The sequence below is a fragment of the Physeter macrocephalus genome, chromosome 19, assembly GCF_002837175.3.
Source record: "Physeter macrocephalus isolate SW-GA chromosome 19, ASM283717v5, whole genome shotgun sequence".
NCBI classification, from domain to species: domain Eukaryota; kingdom Metazoa; phylum Chordata; class Mammalia; order Artiodactyla; family Physeteridae; genus Physeter; species Physeter macrocephalus.
This window is the reverse complement of record NC_041232.1, coordinates 61,352,258-61,366,402: the sequence shown is the minus strand read 5'-3', so window position 1 is coordinate 61,366,402 and position 14,145 is coordinate 61,352,258. Positions and strand designations below refer to the sequence as shown.

General features: G+C 44.7%; 1 protein-coding gene across 18 annotated transcripts in view; it reads right to left on the bottom strand.

Moving 5' to 3' along the window:
* KATNAL2 (katanin catalytic subunit A1 like 2) overlaps positions 1-14,145 on the bottom strand; it is a 152,879-nt gene that overhangs the window by 38,369 nt on the left and 100,365 nt on the right. For 9 of the 18 annotated variants that reach the window (XM_028480055.2, XM_028480054.2, XM_024132294.3 and 6 more), the window contains 3 exons: positions 6,073-6,235; positions 5,172-5,274; positions 9-4,432 (listed from right to left, as the gene is read on the bottom strand). In XM_028480055.2, coding sequence (XP_028335856.1) covers positions 4,293-4,432; positions 5,172-5,274; positions 6,073-6,235 — 406 coding nt within the window. In that variant the 3' untranslated portion in view covers positions 9-4,292. Of the gene's footprint in view, positions 1-8; positions 4,433-5,171; positions 5,275-6,072; positions 6,236-8,401; positions 9,522-14,145 lie in introns of those variants that run through there. The other 9 variants (XR_003677144.2, XR_003677143.2, XR_003677145.2 and 6 more) reach the window with 6 other exon arrangements.

Here is a 14,145-nt window from a genome sequence, read left to right as displayed (position 1 = left end):
GGGCCTGTGCTCCGCAACGGGAGAGGCCACAGCAGTGAGAGGCCCGCGTACCGCAAAAAAAAAAAAAAACTGCCCTGGAGTGACAGTGTCATCACCTCACTCTTAACCCCACACTGAAAAATTACAGGAGCGAGTTGGACAGGAAAGTCAAAACACACCTGCACTGATTATGTTCAGTTGGTTTTGGATCAATGGTGGTTCATGTAGGATGAAACTGAAGTCCTTGGGCAGCTATAATAAAGAATTTTAAAACTGCACTAATCTGTTTCATTAAAACACTTGCCTTGGGCAGCAGAGTATTTCCGTCCTGTTAGCAGTTGTTTGCATATAGCCATGTTTGCATTATTGAGTTTCTTTGACATAAGTCACAAAAGCCTTTCCCGGCGTAAATGCACAGGGCCTTTGCTGACTTTATGTTACACCAGCCGTCAAGACCTACTACCCAAAGCATGCTGCTGTCCTTGAGAGGCGAGGTGCCAGAGCACCAGAAATCGTTTATCATAATTCAAACCTCATCTGTTAAAATGAAACAGATTTTGATATCTTTTTCCTGTGTTTAATGTCATACACATCTCAATGCCTGTTTGTTTCACTGGCTGATGTGCCTGAGAAAACCAAATATTTATTTATTTTAAATTATGTATTTATTTTTGGCTGTGTTGGGTCTTCGTTGCTGCACGTGGGCTTTCTCTAGTTGTGGCGAGCGGGGGCTACTCTTCATTTTGGTGCGCGGGCCTCTCATTGCAGTGGCTCCTCTTGTCGCAGAGCACGGGCTCTAGACGCACTGGCTTCAGTAGCTGTGGCGCACGGGCTCAGTGGTTGTGGCTCACGGGCTTAGTTGCTCCACGGCATGTGGGATCTTCCCGGACCAGGGCTTGAACCCGTGTCCCCTGCATTGGCAGGCAGATTCTTAACCACTGCGCCACCAGGGAAGTCCCCCCAATATTTTTAAATGCCCCTGTGAGTAAATCACTAAGGAAGACAGCAGAATGTAGCTCCAACTCCTAGACACGTATCTTCTAGTTGGGAAATTGAGCTATCTTCGGAGAGTTCTGGCCTCTCCCGTTCGCCACAGTCCCCCACCTCTTCCTTGTCTTCCTTTACCCATGTGTAACTATGTTCCAAGTTCCTATAGCATTTGAATTATGATCTCTGCTTTAGAAGAAAATACCACGTGTGCAATTAAGTTCAAATTTCCACCAACAACTAACGGGCCAATCTCCTATATCCCTGTAAACTTAGATATACTTTTAAAAAAATAACCAGAGACTCTATAAACAGTAGATTAGTCATGTACTAGTTGATCTCTCTCAAAGCCCCACTAAAAGAAGAGGAAAGGAATAAAGATGTTATAAACCAACAAGGACAACCCACAGGAGAATGGTAGAGGAGACAGCAGTGGATGACAGGGTTCAATAATTCGGGAGGTGGAAAGAGGATGATGGAGTGTTGATAACTAAAATCAACGCAAAGAAAAAAACCAAAACTCATCCTGTAGATCATCACCTCAAAGACTCAAGGCTTGGAGACACTGGGTAGAGAGGTCGTGAGGTGGGAGGCAAGGTTGACAAGCAAGGAATTGGTTCAAAGCTGGGAAAGTGGCTGGAGCCCCAGAAACCCTCCCCCCCCGAGCAGCCAGATACGCACCCTCAGCCAGGCAGGAGAGGGGGGTTTTACGCTCTGGAGAAGTGGAACTATGAACGTTCAGGCCTTGGAGACACTGGACACGGTGGTGGGCCAGGCTGAGAGGCGGGGCTGAAAACGGGATTAGGTAAATCTCTGCTTGTTCTACAGCCATTGTCTGGTCCCCTTCCCCTTACAACCAGGACCAGAGAGCGTGGGAATGGAGTTGAAAGTTAATCTGATATGTTTGGCCATTTAGAAGACAATACTGATGGGTATCTGACAGATGAAAATGTTGCCCAAAAAATTAAGAATAAATACTTAGAAAATTAAGCAAATGAAAGAAAAAAGAGGCAGTTATTAATTCCAAGAAAGACAAAACTCAACAAGAAAGGAAATGTAATCCTAATCCACTAGTTGGCTCTTCAGTAAACAATGTACAGTGAACCATATCATAAAAATATTGAGTTAACCTAAAACTGTAGTAAAACTGTTTGGGGATGATTAGGGAAAGACGTGTGTGTGCTAGGGATGGGGCAAAGGGATGGAAAGGCTATATTTCATTTCATCCAAAGCAGGAAGTCATTAGATAATGTATAAAACTGATAAGCCACCAAAATAAAGGCATGACCTAAAAACATATGTGTGTGATCATTTGTAGACAAACTTTCCAAGGAATGAGGAGAGAAGGATGGCCTATGTGATTGAATGTAGGTGGAAGTGTTACAAAGATGAACTTGGAGATTCTTTTTTTTTTTTTTTTTTTTTTGCGGTACGCGGGCCTCTCACCGCTGTGGCCTCTCCCATTGCGGAGCACAGGCTCAGCGGCCATGGCTCACGGGCCCAGCCACTCCGCAGCATGTGGGATCCTCCCGGACGGGGGCACGAACCCATGTCCCCTGAATCGGCAGGCGGACTCTCAACCACTGTGCCACCAGGGAAGCCCTTTGGAGATTCTTAAAAGGAACGGAGGGAGGATGTGGAGGTGGGTTTTGGAAGTGGAAGGTTACCGGTATGTGCTGGGAGGGATGGCCAAACCACACTTACCTGAACGGAATCAGGAACTCCGGGGCAGTAAGCTAAAAGGGCCCAACCCTGTTGTCACAAAGCATGCTCTCCACGGGAGCCCTCCTCTGCCCCTCTGCCTGTTCATTCTTAAGTACGCATATAGTGCACACTTAACCTGCTTTCCAACCACAGCAAATTAGCTATAATTGAGGTTCCATCCACTTGAGATTTTATGAAATCAGAAAGGGTGGCAAAGGCCACAAGCAAATGGACTAATAGCTCTAAGAAATGTCAGCTGACAGCCTGACAAAGAAAATAACCCAAAAGCACAGACGGCAGATGTTGGAAATTGAACGGCACAGCAGTCTAGGCCATTGAGCTTAGAGACCTCCATGTCTGTGTATCAGCAGTGCTCACAGGGTACTACCTAGTGACCATGAAGAAGTTTCAGCTGAGCTTCTACTAAGATGAAATGTCTTTTTTTTTCTTTTAAACTTATTCAATTTAACTACATTTTCCAAAAAATGATATTTTAAGAGGCATTTGAGACTATTCTATTCAAAATAATCAAAACCCCAAAATGTTTTTGTTTGAAAGGGTGAAATACTTTGGACTGTTTAGCCAAAATGTCCCTTTTCCTGCAAGTGTTTTCTTCTCTGGAGGAGTCTGCCTTGCAGGGATGAAGAAAACAAGGCAAGGGGGACAACAAAAGGCGACCACAGGAAAATTCTAAGCAGCGGGAGGGGTGGCATTACTTAGTGGAAGCCTTCAAAATTTACCAGGAGTTGAAAGTAGATGCCTCAGATTGTGGGTGTCTGAATGAGATGTTTCTAGCTGTTTACAGCCCCATAAGGAGATGTGGAGGAGCCTAAGAGCAGGGAAGACTGTTCTAGAAGCTCAGGTACACCATCCTAAGTTTTGGATCCAGTGAGGAGCTGTGGCAATGGAAAGAGAAGGTCAGAACACACAGGATGTGAGATGTGAAGGTGTTCTTAGGGGCCAGAACTCAAAACATTGCAACTGGTAGGTAGTGATAGTGGGGTGCTTGTTACCACTGCTATTAGCTCATCTCCAGAGATGGGCCAGTGATATTCCTGAGTGGGGCTAGTCTGGTAGGGGTCTGCTCTGCTGATAAAACTGACTGGAGTCGGAATCAGGGAGAGCAAATGAGATTCAGAATATTGTCAAGAGAAGCAGACGCTGTTTCTCTTCCTTGCTCCCACCCTTACCCACCCTTGAACTGTCAGCTGTCAGATGGTCCGTCAAGCTCAGCTTCTGACTGGCTCCCCAACTTAGAACCACTCTCTGCATCCCAGCACAACTTTTCTTACCACATCTTTTTCAAAATGAAAATGCCAGTTCACAAATGAGGAACACTACAAGAAAGTATTCATCTGAATTTTATGGGATCTCATTGTGAGAAAAGTCTCCGTTGCAAGACCTCATAGCACACATACCTGTAATTGGAATCTTCAATATTTTGCTGACATCAACCATGAAAATATATGTTTCCAAAATGGTACAGTTGTCAAAATTAATCCAGTCTTCAAGAATAATTTTCTGTTTTCTATTCCAAATGTAATAGTTCTTCTTCCACTTACACTGATTAATGAGGAGGCCTCTGTAGTTGTCTTTGTGGCCAAGTCAGTGTAAATGTGATTTCACACAGACTCGAACTCACTTTGCCAGGCTGAGTATCTCTGAGTCAGATTTTTTGCTGAAGGCTTGGTGTGGACTAGCACATCCAAAAAGTCAGCAGTGGTCACTGTATCCAGCTGGATCCCAGGTAAACTGCTGCTCTCTAGGTAAAAACACAAGAGGAACAGCACAACAATCTACCTAATGGTGATCAATGCTCTTGAAACGCTAATAGACCTTCTTTCAAGACAATGCATAATGCAGCATTCTTAATGGTTAATGCAGCAACAGGCAAGACTAAAGAGGGCTGGGGAAAAAAGTCTTTAATGTGCAACCCAGCCCCTGAAGCCCATACACAAAATGTGACTTAAAAGTATCATTATAAAGTATTATTTAATATTTATATAGTGCCACAAATGGATACAGCCCAACATAGTGTGCCAGGGAAATAAAAGCCCGAGCCCTAAGGAGTTTATCATCTGGGAGCAAAGTTGATACGAAACAGAACAGCAGAGGAGGAAGGGGTTGGGTGCAGGAGGATTTTTGACCAAAGAGTGAGTGCCAGTGTAACGAGCCACAAAGAACAGGGGCAAGGTGCCACCTGCTGGTGAAAGCCCTTTTTTTTTTTTTTTTTTTTTTTTTTTTGCAGTACGCGGGCCTCTCACTGTTGTGGCCTCTCCCGTTGCGGAGCACAGGCTCCGGACGCGCAGGCCCAGCGGCCACGGCCCACGGGCCCAGCCGCTCCGCGGCATGTGGGATCCTCCCGGACCGGGGCACGAACCCGCGTCCCCTGCATCGGCAGGCGGACTCCCAACCACTGCGCCACCAGGGAAGCCCTGAAAGCCCATTTTTTAAAAACAAATTTCTCTCCCAGAGCACCTTGGCTGTCACCCTCACCATACCTGACTGGTGATTTTCAAGGGCACTGAAGATCTTCCTCACAGGCCGCATGGCTGCTTCCCTGCAGACTAGCTTGATGTCCGAGCCCGAGTAGCCCTCCGTCTCCTGAAACAGCCGCAAACCCAGCCATTAGGCGGCAGGCAGAATGCTGGTGGTGGTTACATTCTTACAGGCAACACAGGGTGTCAGAGGCCCTGTTTGGATTCTGTATCCGTCACCCATGGACTCTCTATAAAGATTCCCAGATAAATAGTGTTTAGTGGGAGAGAGGCTGCTAACGTGTTTGGATAACCTAAGGATTTGGGCAACAAACAACTTCCTAACACCATCCAAACGTAGGTGGTGAGATGCTGGTGACGACTGGCCCACCCAAGCCAGCCTAATGGCGCCCTTGTGCCCAAATTCAAGGATGGCAAAATTTGGTAGACACTTCTATTCTTGTAAATAGGATTATAACCTGCCTTTAAGGAACCTCAGAGAACATCACATTCAGGTGTCCTCTCAAGGAGGCAATGACACCAGTGGGCATGGGGGTAACATGCTTTTCCTTTTGTGAAAGACTTGCATTTAATCATCACAGCAATCCTCTGTGGCCTGTTACCCATTTTACAGATGAAGAAGCTGAGGCTCAGAGAGGAAGTGACTTCCTTGATGGCACACAGTTATTAAGTGGCAGGGCCAGAATCTGACCGTAGGTCCTCTGAGTCTAAACCCTATTCCACTTTATCACATCTCTCTGCTTGAATGTTTCCGAGGGACAAAGAGCTCGGTCTTTCATGAAGGAGAGGCCCGTTGCACTGTTGGGGCAGCTTGGATCTTTTCTAAGTGACTCGAGGCTCCGAACAGCTGAGAAGACGGTCACGGGGCGGCCCCTCGGCCTAGGCGCCTCCCCAGGCAGCTCACCCGGCTCAACAGGCTGTACTCCAGCTCCGCGCGCAGCTCCAGGGCGCTGCTCCTGCACACGGGCGGCAGCCAGTGGTGGATCATGGCCTGCCTGGCCTCCTGGCTTGGGAGGTCCACCAGAATCCTCTTCTCCAGGCGCCGCAACATGGCACAGTCTAGCTCCCTGAGTCATGTCCAAAACACAGGAACTGGTTGGGGCAGTAACTCACTTCTTAAGCAACAACTATATTTGAAGAACAAATTTAGCAGGAACCAATCCTGTATCTTAACTGTTACTCTACATCTATGTCTGAGTGGGAAGGACCATTACTTCATGTTGTTTGGGAGAAACAAATGGTTAAAAAGAAGAAAAAAAGAGATAGGGAGGGAGGAAGGAAGGAAGGAAGAAAAAGAGAAAGAAAATAAACATCCCCCAAATACCTCATGTGAAGGAGGTAATTTTAGGTGACTTAATTTGAGGGGGAATAAATCCAGCTAACACCAACCAAACGTGAGCATTCCCGCTGCAGTTGTAACATCAATTATTCAACCTGATCCTGTAAATGAGTACATTATTCCTGACATAACTTGGGCACTCTGGGAAGTACACTAATTCTTCCAAAACACTCATACATTCTGGAGTGAATGACTATCTCACTCCATTGCTCGGGTGAAGTAAAGTGCGAATGCTCCTTCCTGGGCGCCCAGTGCAAATGTGGCCCTTTGAAACACTCATTCCTGGCCTCCCAAAACACCGTCAGGCCAGGTTTATGCAATTTTGCATCTGCAGGCCATTTCCTTATATTTCTTAATATAAAAATTTCAAGCCAATAGAAAAGTAGGACAAAACAACAAATATCCACATACCTACCATCTTGATTCAACAACAGTTAACATTTTGCCGTATCTGCTTCATATATATTTATCTATTCTTGTTAAATTATTTCAATGTAAATTACATCATGAAACTCCACCCCCAAATGCTTCAGTATGCATTTCCCAAAAAAGGGACATTTCCTTATATAACTACAATACCATTATGACACTAACAGAATTAACACAGATTGAATAATATGTCTAATGCCCATTCCATATTAAATCTCTCCAATCACCCCCAAAATATCTTTTACAGTTTTCCCAACCAACTTCCAATCAAGGATTATGCACTACATATGATTATGTCTCTTAAATCTCTTGTAATCCAAAGCAGTCTCCTTGCCTTGGCCCCTTTTTGAATAGGTAAGGCTAGTTGTACGATGTCCCACATTCTGGATTCGTCCGATGTTTTCCTCATGGTATCAGGTAACTGGTTCCTGTATCCCCTGTCCTCCAAGATGGAAGTTAGACCTCAAAGCTTAATCAGAATCAGGATAAACATTTTTGCCAAGTATATTTCATAGATAATATGTTTTCACATTCATTACACTGGAATCCAGTGTTGGTGTGCCTCACTGCTAGTGCTGTGATGTTTAATTACTGGGATCATCTGGTGACCACAGCTCTCTTCACTGGACGATCTCTCAAGCATCTCTTTGTAAGGAGTAAATATTCTACATACAGTACTTAGGCACCATGTGAATACCCCTTTCCCCATCCCTTTCAACTAGCATTTCAACTTAGCATCTGTTGATGATCTTTGAATCAACTGTTTCATGAGAGTGGTGCAAAATGGTGATTTAAAACTTTTTTCCATTCCAAATGATTATTTAGAATTATTATGTAAAGTAGAGCTTTCCCTCATTAACTGGGGCTCTTTGGTTACCTTGAGTTACCATTCCTGTTAAAAACATCATTTTTGAGTGTGAGTTTGTGAACCCTTTTTATGTTAAAATTTCAAGCTCCTAGACGGGAGGGAAATATGTCTTTGATTTTCTAGCACAGAAATTAGGAAATGCCTGTGTGTTGGTCTGGCTTAGCCGATAATAAAGAGTAACAAGGAAAACATCATCACCAGATTTTCTCTCTCGTAAAGATACCGAGAATTTCCAAAGCACCCTCCCTTTTTTCTTATTCTGAATCTATGTCATGATATTCCTTTTAAATTGAAAACATGAAAATACCCTTCCAGGGAGCATATCTGAATCCTAAACTGGAGCGAACAGGTTTCTTAAAAGATTGTGTCTTGGGCTTCCCTGGTGGCGCAGTGGTTGAGAGTCCGCCTGCCGATGCAGGGGACGCGGGTTCGTGCCCCGGTCCGGGAAGATCCCACATGCCGCGGAGCGGCTAGGCTGTGAGCCATGGCCGCTGAGCCTGCGCGTCCCGGAGCCTGTGCTCCGCAACGGGAGAGGCCACAACAGTGAGAGGCCCGCGTACCGTAAAAAAAAAAAAAAAAGATGTGTCTTTTCTTTACCTATTATTCCTCCCGTCCTGAGCTGAGAATCCACTCCAGGGCTGCTTTCCCGGCAATAACAAGTACCTATTTCTTTTTTGCATTTGCTTTGTTCTTTATCAGCTTCACCCTGTTGAAATTCATCTCATCAGAGACAGCCACCTGCACAACCACGCCCCCTCTCAGGGCCAACATTTATATTCCAGACACAGGGTTGAGGGAACTTTGCAGAGCTCTAGGAAATTATTTTTTACGTTTGAAATATTAATAAAAGCTAGTGCTTAAATAGCACTCACCAGGTGGCAGGTACTGTTTCAAGCATTTTTTAGATATTAATTAATTCTCAGAACCTACCTATGAGGTAGGTAATATCTTCGTTTAAGATGAGGAAACTGAGGCATAGAGGTCGAGTAGCTTGCCTGAGGTCAAGGCTAGTGAATGGCGGCCCTGGACTTGAACCCGAACAGTGAGACTCTGGAGACTGTGTCTCAGTAACTGGCCTGATACTAGCACAGTAGCAGCAGGGAGACCCCAAGTCACATCACGGTGAAATCTCAGAACCCTGAGAACGAACAGAGCATCATAAAAGCTTCCAGAGAGGAAAAACAGGTTGCATCCAATGAATGGAGAATAAGATTTCTCATCATCAGTGTGAGATATTAAAAGAAAATAGAGCAATGCCTTCAAAATTCTGAGGAAAAATAATTTTTTATAACTATTTTGTTTATTTTTGGCTGCGTTGGGTCTTTGTTGCTGTGCGCGGGCTTTCTCTAGTTGCAGCGAGCAGGGGCTACTCTTCATTGCGGTGCGCAGGCTTCTCATTGCAGTGGCTTCTCTTGTTGCAAAGCACGGGCTCTGAGCACACGGGCTTCAGCAGTTGTGGCACGTGGGCTCTGTAGTTGTGGTGCGCAGGCTCTAGGGCATGCGGGCTTCAGCAGTTGTGGCACGCGGGCTCAGTAGTTGTGGCTCGTGGGCTCTAGAGCGCAGGTGCAGTAGCTGTGGCGCGCGGGCTTAGTTGCTCCGTGGCACATGGGATCTTCCTGGACCAGGGATCGAACCCGTGTCCCCTGCATTGGCAGGTGTATTCTTAAGCACTGTGCCACCAGTGAAGTCCAGGAAAAATAATTTCCAGTGTAGAAATCTGTATATTGATCAAACCGTCAATTAAGTGGGAGGATAGAATAAAGACATTTTCAATATGCAGAGCCCAAAAAATATTACCTCCCATGTACCCTTTATCGGGAAAGTACTGGAGGACCAAAGGGAGAGAGAAACCAAACCAAAGGGCCACATGGGCTCCGAGAAACAGAGGGCCTGACACAGAGAGAGAAGGAAACCTCCAGGATGACACAGGAGGGGCCTAGGGTGCAGAGGACAATCCGCTCATTTTGGAGAAGGTGAGAAGGCTCTGGAAGATGTGCCTCCAAGAAGATAAACTTGACTGAATACCTGGTATGTCTGAGTAAATCCAGAGCTGTTTTAGACAGTCAGCAGAGAGCTGGGCCTCGATTAGTGGCAGGAGGAGGTGAGTGAGGGGGGACGAAAGGAGGGGGGTCAGGGAGATATAGAGAAGAGAAACCATTAGACTCACATTTAGGAATTCGGTCCAGCAACCTTGCCCACCCGCCAAGTGTATTGTCACTGCTGAGTCTCCGATACACAGAGATGAATATGACAAACTCCCTACTTCAATGTAAATAATAGGCACTAACTGGGAGGTTTGGGCCTTGGACTGCAGGAATGTTGGTCCTGTAAACTTTAAAAATGAAATAAGACTTGGGAACCTGAAGCTAAAACCAGGAAGGAAGAGAGAATAAGCTGGGGAAACGGCAGTGCTGGGTTGAAGAGCAGTTGCCGCATTTCCCCCAAGGCCTTTCCTTGGACCAGCTGCCCCTCCCGAAAGGGCAGCGGCTGCAGAAGGAAGGCTCTTTGGTGGGAGCACCTCTGGTCTCTTCATCCCACCAGGGGGACTTCTTATTGAAAGGAAGACCAGATCCCCGCATGCCCTAGGAAAAGCAGGCGGTCAGAGGAGGGTGGGAAAACCACCCCTCACGACAGATGATTGGATTGACCAGCTATGCCCTAATGCAAGAGATTTACCTCAGAACTGCTTGTGGGCACAAAATACGTGCAGCTCTCTGACAGCCAGGCCTGATTAATGCACTTTTAACGACATCAATAATAATATAATCATATAAGGGAGGAAACAAAGGACAAATGCAATGTACCCAGGAATCATTCTTTATGCCAATATATTTATGTGAAAAAATTTAACCTGCGGCAACCAGAAAACACTCCCTTTAGCTGCTACATTTTGATTTTTACACCCAAGTTATTCTGTTCTCACATCTCCTTTATCTTGGTCATTTGATACTTCCATCACCTCGAAGGTCAAAAGCAACCAGCAAGAGTGACTGTGACACAGTGAGGGCTCACAGACCTCACAGCCTGGCCACTGGACCGGTGCCCGCTGCTATATACAAGGTGGCAGCGCCCACTGGTCACCTAGACAGCTTGCGTGGGCCACAAGGCCTTGCACCTGAGCACCTGGGCTCCCACGCCAAATCTTCGGGGCCCTTCCTCAGCCCTTGGCCTGTCTCCCCTGTTAAACCGTGTTGTTCCTGGGACAATGATCATTCCAAATTTTACAGAATTTGGAAATCAGACATAATTCTAGTTTGTTCATTCCATAGTGAAGACATTAAGTTCAAACCATCTCAGTGTGACAAGAGAAAAGCAACCTTCAGTTTTGTAGGCAAAGTCTTCGCAGTATGTCCCTAACCAATGTGAAGTCAGAGATCGTGGCAATCCTTGAAAAGCAGATTCAGGAATTGTATTCTTTGGTGGATGACAGGGAGTCAATGAATAAAGCACTGAAGTTTACTTTGTCTCCTGCACTGAGCTCTGCGTAAGTTGACTCCTACCTACACTTCCCACTTGGGCCAAACTGCTCTGTCGGCCGTTATCTGAATCTACATTTTGCCATCCTAGTTGAGCAGGTACTCAGGTCATTTTCTTTACTTGGAACTTCCAGTTTGTCTACCAAGAGCCAGGTCCTTTTCACAGGTCCAGTTCAAGTGCTCTCTACCCCCTTTTCTTTTAAATATCTTTAATCAGAAATGGCCTCTTCCCGATATGATTTTATTCTACTTATTGTCTGTACCAGCCACATGGCTGGCTGTATCCTCACTTCTTAGTTATTTGCGTTTATATCTCATCCATTGTCCCATGAGATAGCCAGCCTCTAGAGGCCAAGGATCATGGACTGTATATCTTGGGTTCCCCCGCCTTCCATCATGCAGAATACTCACAGTAGGTACTCAACAGATACTACTTGAGTGAATGAATAAACTTTCGGTTCAGGGCTACTGGCTTCATGTAAGTGATCTGCTTCCTTAAAGCCCAGTCTTTATTTACGAAGGTAAATCTGCTTTGTTGAAAATTAGCATTTTATAAGCATCATTAGTTCGAATTAACAGAGAAAACAAGCATCAACCTGGGAATAAAGCATTCTATTTTCATCTTTAGTAAAAAAAAAAAAAAAAAATGGAAATGATGATTTAAAGGGATGATTTATCCAACTCACTTGGCTGGGCAGTGCTTTTGAAGATGAGGTGAAAGATGTAGTCTCCATAGGGGGCCTCTCATCTCCAGAGACTGCACTTCTCAGTCTGAAGAGTGAGCTCACAAGCAAGAGACAAGAGACAAGCAACACTAGAGCCATCAGTTCAGTCTATGTCCTACTGATGCTAGGGTAAGAGCATCACATATTTATAATAAAAGAATGACAATTACTTCGAGTTACTACAATACCAACAAGGAGATATATTCCTATTGCTCTTGCCAGAAAATTTATGACCAGTAATTGAGAGAAGAAATGGGAATCTTCTTTTTCCAGCAAAATGATGAACTAGATATTCAGAAATCTCTTGTTATAAAGCCACTTTAAAAGCTTGGTGAATTATAGGAAACACTTTTGGTATACACAACAAATGAGTCCACAGGAAGCAGCAAAATTCTCAAGCCCTAAAAATGAAGAGGAAGCCAAAAATCAAGACTGGGCAGCTGAAATGGAAGCTGTGGCTGAGTGTTTGCCTCTTAGTTACAAAAAAAGTTTGGATTTTAAAGTCTACCTGTGGCATAGCATAGAAGGCCTTGGGCCCATTCAAGATGGTAGGTAGAAACAAGGCCCATCATGTAAAACAAAAAACCAGATGGCACATCCTCTATGAAAGGATGGGTTAGAAAAATTTCCCCACTAGCAATGGAAAGAACCAAGGGAATTTGTCTTATACTTTGGGGTGGGCAAAAGTCTTCACTGATAATTCAGAATCCGACCTACCCTCACTGGCATGGATGAAGAAACCCTATGCTAAGAAATTAGCTTACAGTTGTCCAAAGCCTGACACAGTCAGACATAAATTTTCTGTGAAAGGACACGTGTAAGACTCTCACAGATAGAGTTCCCCTCACTAAATGTAAGCTCACCATCCAAAATTCTGAAACATATAATGAACCACCAAGAATGAGAGTCTGCAGAAGAAACTAAGAACAGAATTAAACTCCACTGATACAGACGATAAAATAATTGTGTTTAAGATGTATAAAATGATAAAAGAGGGAATCAAAAATATGAGAGAGACTCGCTTCCGGCCAAGATGGAGTAGCCCATCCTTCTCTAGTCCACCCACTACTACTAAAATTCACTGCATGTAATACAGCATCTAAACGTAGGAAGACACTGGAAAGGAGGAGGGCGAGGGGCTAGGGAGCGGGGGACATGAGGAACGACAAGGCAGTGTTCTCAGGTTTCTGTTTTGCCTCCCTCAGACCTCCCACACGGGGTGCTGGAGAAGCCCACTGACCAACTGCTAACAGGCACAGACAGAAGCCTCAAGAAAAGCTCATTCTCTCTAACAAAGGACTGGGAAGAGCAGGTCCACCAGGACACAAAGCCTTTTTGATAATACCTGCCCTACTCCAGCTAAACGTCAAAGGGAAAACTGCCCCCCACCGAGTGTCTGTGCTGGGAGTCATGGTGGAAGGAGCTTGGTCCAATGCGCTGGTGCCATATTAAAACCCTCAAGGAAAAGAAAAGTCAAATAAATTAAGGCCCACTCATACGTGGGATTCTATATGGAATTAGGTAGATTTTCAAAGTTGTCCACAATGTACTAAGTGAAAGAAAAAAACAGGCCATAGAACAAAATAATACGTATCCATGAACGTTCACATTTTTGTTTCTGTGTGTGGGGCGTGGGGTAGTGTCTGTGTGTACACTTATAGGGGACTGTGCACTTTCAAGCAACACTGAAGCATATAAAATATGATTTTTATAATGAACATGTATTATTTTTCTAAATAGCCAAAATGGTGAAAATGATTTCCCTCTTGGGGAAAAAAATTACCGCAGAAGGATACAAAGGCAACAAATGATAGCAAATAACCAAACCATTTTCACCATTAGGGTATATACAAAGATGATAATACTTACGTCACAGAGGTGAAATTATGAGTAGTTTTTCTCTCATTCTCAAATTTTCTATAAAATGGTTATGTTAATTTTATACTTTTTAAAATTTGGTTTTAGAATTACAGTTCACATGCCACCCTGCACCCTGTTAAGATAAAGTAATGCCACAGTAGGCCAGGCTGAAATCAATTTATGTCTGATGAAACCAAACAAACTGAGAAGGTGTGAATGGGGCAAGGGCAAGGTTGCTCCTAGTAACCGCCTGCCCAGTCAGTCCTGTGCCTGCCCTGCT